Below are 2,169 nucleotides of genomic sequence, written 5' to 3'. Positions count from 1 at the left end.
TCTCCTCGTCGCTGCCGTCCATGCAGTCGGCGTCGGCGTCGCAGCGCCAGCGCATGGGGATGCAGTGCCCGTTCTTGCACTTGAACTGGTCCAGCTCGCAGCGGGGGGTGCAGTCTTTCTGCAGGGGACAGGAGAGGGACACGGTCAGCAGGGACAGGGTGGCCACGGCAGGTCCCTGTCCTGTCTCCACAGGCAGGCTCTGAGCCTCAGGACAGCGGCAGGGGCCGTACCTCGTCGGAGCCGTCGGCGCAGTCGTGGTCCCCGTCGCATTTCCACCTGCCCGCGATGCAGCGGCCGTTGGCACACGAGAACTCGCTCTCAGAGCAGGGCCGGGGTGCTGGGGACAGAGAACACCCGGTGTGCCCTGAGCGTGGGGACAAGGGGTGGGGACAGAGGGTGGGGACAGAGGGTGGGGACAGGGGGTGGCCCTGGCTGGCAGCCGGGGGGGCACAGGTGGGCACACGGCCGGTGGCACTGAGGACAGGGGGTGCAGGCAGAGCGCTGGGAGCTGCTGGAGGGGCACAGCTGGTACCACCTCCCGGCCCCATCCCACCCCACTCCAGGGCTCCCAGCTCCCTGTGGGGGTTTTGGGGGGCACTCGCTGTCCCCCAGGGTGCTCCCTCTCCACGGGGCAGCACCAGCCCCACTGCTGCCCACCCTGGCTGCCCCCCAGGCAGGAGGAACTGCAGTGGTGCCCGGGCAGAGCCTCATCCCTGTCCCCCTCATAGGGATTGGGGACAGAACCCGCTCACAGCTCACTGGCACAGCCAGTGCCAAATCCAGGAGGACGGCACGTGGCACAGCCGCCCACCTGGGATGGCTCTTGGGACCCTTCCCCTCCCCACAGCCCCGGGGTTTTGGGGCACGGGGACCCTCTGGTCACGGCACAGGACTGTGGAGGAACACACAGGGGGGTCCAGGTGGAGCAGGGAGAGCCAAGGTGGGGATGGGTTTTGGAGATAAGTCCAAGCCATGCAGGGGTCCTGCAGAGCAGCAGGGTCGGACCCTCCCCGGCTGTGGCTCCGTGGAGGGAGATGCTGGTGCTGATGCTCAGTAAATCCACCTGGATTGCCCAGTCCCGACCCCTCTGCCCTCACCTAGAAATTATTGTCTTCATTGATTTTAGAGAGACTGTACATGGAATTAAAAGATTTTGGCAGGAACCTACCTCTGAGCGCCCCATAACGACAGTGTGAAAATGGAGAAAAACATAAGATGAAGTGAAATGGCACAAACTCAAAAACACGACGGGAAATCAACAGAAAAGAAAACAAAAGCTGCACCCTGAAGAGCTGTAGGATGACAGAGGGACCCAGTGGGCACTGTGGGGTGGGAGAGGGTCTGGCAGCAGACCCTGGTGCCATCCCACAGGCAAGCTGAACCCCTCAGGAGGGACAGAGCCGAAGTGGAGCCCTGGGAATGGTCTTGTGCATGAGGACACTCGTGTTCCTTGGCTGTTCAGAGGGGAAGGTGCTGGAACACGAGCAGGAGCTCACAAAGGGGCAGCACTGAACTGTGCCCCAGCTCTGGGATCAGCCTCCTCCCTACGCACTGGCCCAGGCCTGAGGTTGTGACCTGGGTCCCTCCTGACAGCTCTGTGTGTCCCCACTGCCATCCCAGGTGCCACTGGCAGGCAGGGAGTGACACAGGGGGTGATGCTTGGTGGCAGAGCAGGATGAGGTTCCCACACTGGGTCCCTGTACTGCTGTGAGGAGTGTGCTGGGGTCACCTCTTCCCTGTCCCCCGTCACCCTTGGGGTGTCCCCCTGGCACAGCCTCCCCTCTGCAGGGCCAGGCTCTGCAGACCCCTGGAGCCAGGGGTGTCCTGGCCAGGGGACACCGTGGCTCTCCCGGCCAGCAGCCTGACACTCCCTGGCAGCAGAAGAGGGGCTGGGGGGACCCAAACTTGTCCCCCTGTCCACTGCTCCACCCCGGGGACAGCAAAGGCTCGGGGGTGGCACGTACTGCAGCTCTCCTCGTCAGAGTTGTCCCCGCAGTCGTTGTCGTAGTCGCACTGCCAGCGGCCCGGCACACAGCGGTTGTTCTTGCAGCGGAACTGGTACGGCTCACACGTGCGCTCGTCTGGGAGGGACAGCAGGGGACAGGACAGGGCTCAGCACTGCCCCAAATCAGGGGAGGGACAGGACAGGGCTCAGCACTGCCCCAAATC

At 64.1% G+C, this 2,169-nt stretch overlaps 1 protein-coding gene across 1 annotated transcript in view; it reads right to left on the bottom strand.

Moving 5' to 3' along the window:
- Positions 1-2,169, bottom strand: part of LRP1 (LDL receptor related protein 1) — a 100,162-nt gene that overhangs the window by 10,108 nt on the left and 87,885 nt on the right. The window contains exons 66-68 of the mRNA XM_033511439.1: positions 1,965-2,100; positions 231-337; positions 2-118 (exon numbers count right to left, since the gene is read on the bottom strand). Coding sequence (XP_033367330.1) covers positions 2-118; positions 231-337; positions 1,965-2,100 — 360 coding nt within the window. The remainder of the gene's footprint in view (position 1; positions 119-230; positions 338-1,964; positions 2,101-2,169) is intronic.

This window comes from Parus major, unplaced genomic scaffold (genome assembly GCF_001522545.3).
Source record: "Parus major isolate Abel unplaced genomic scaffold, Parus_major1.1 Scaffold220, whole genome shotgun sequence".
Taxonomy (NCBI): domain Eukaryota; kingdom Metazoa; phylum Chordata; class Aves; order Passeriformes; family Paridae; genus Parus; species Parus major.
Note: the sequence above shows the minus strand (reverse complement) of the source record. Positions and strands in the feature narration are given on the sequence as shown.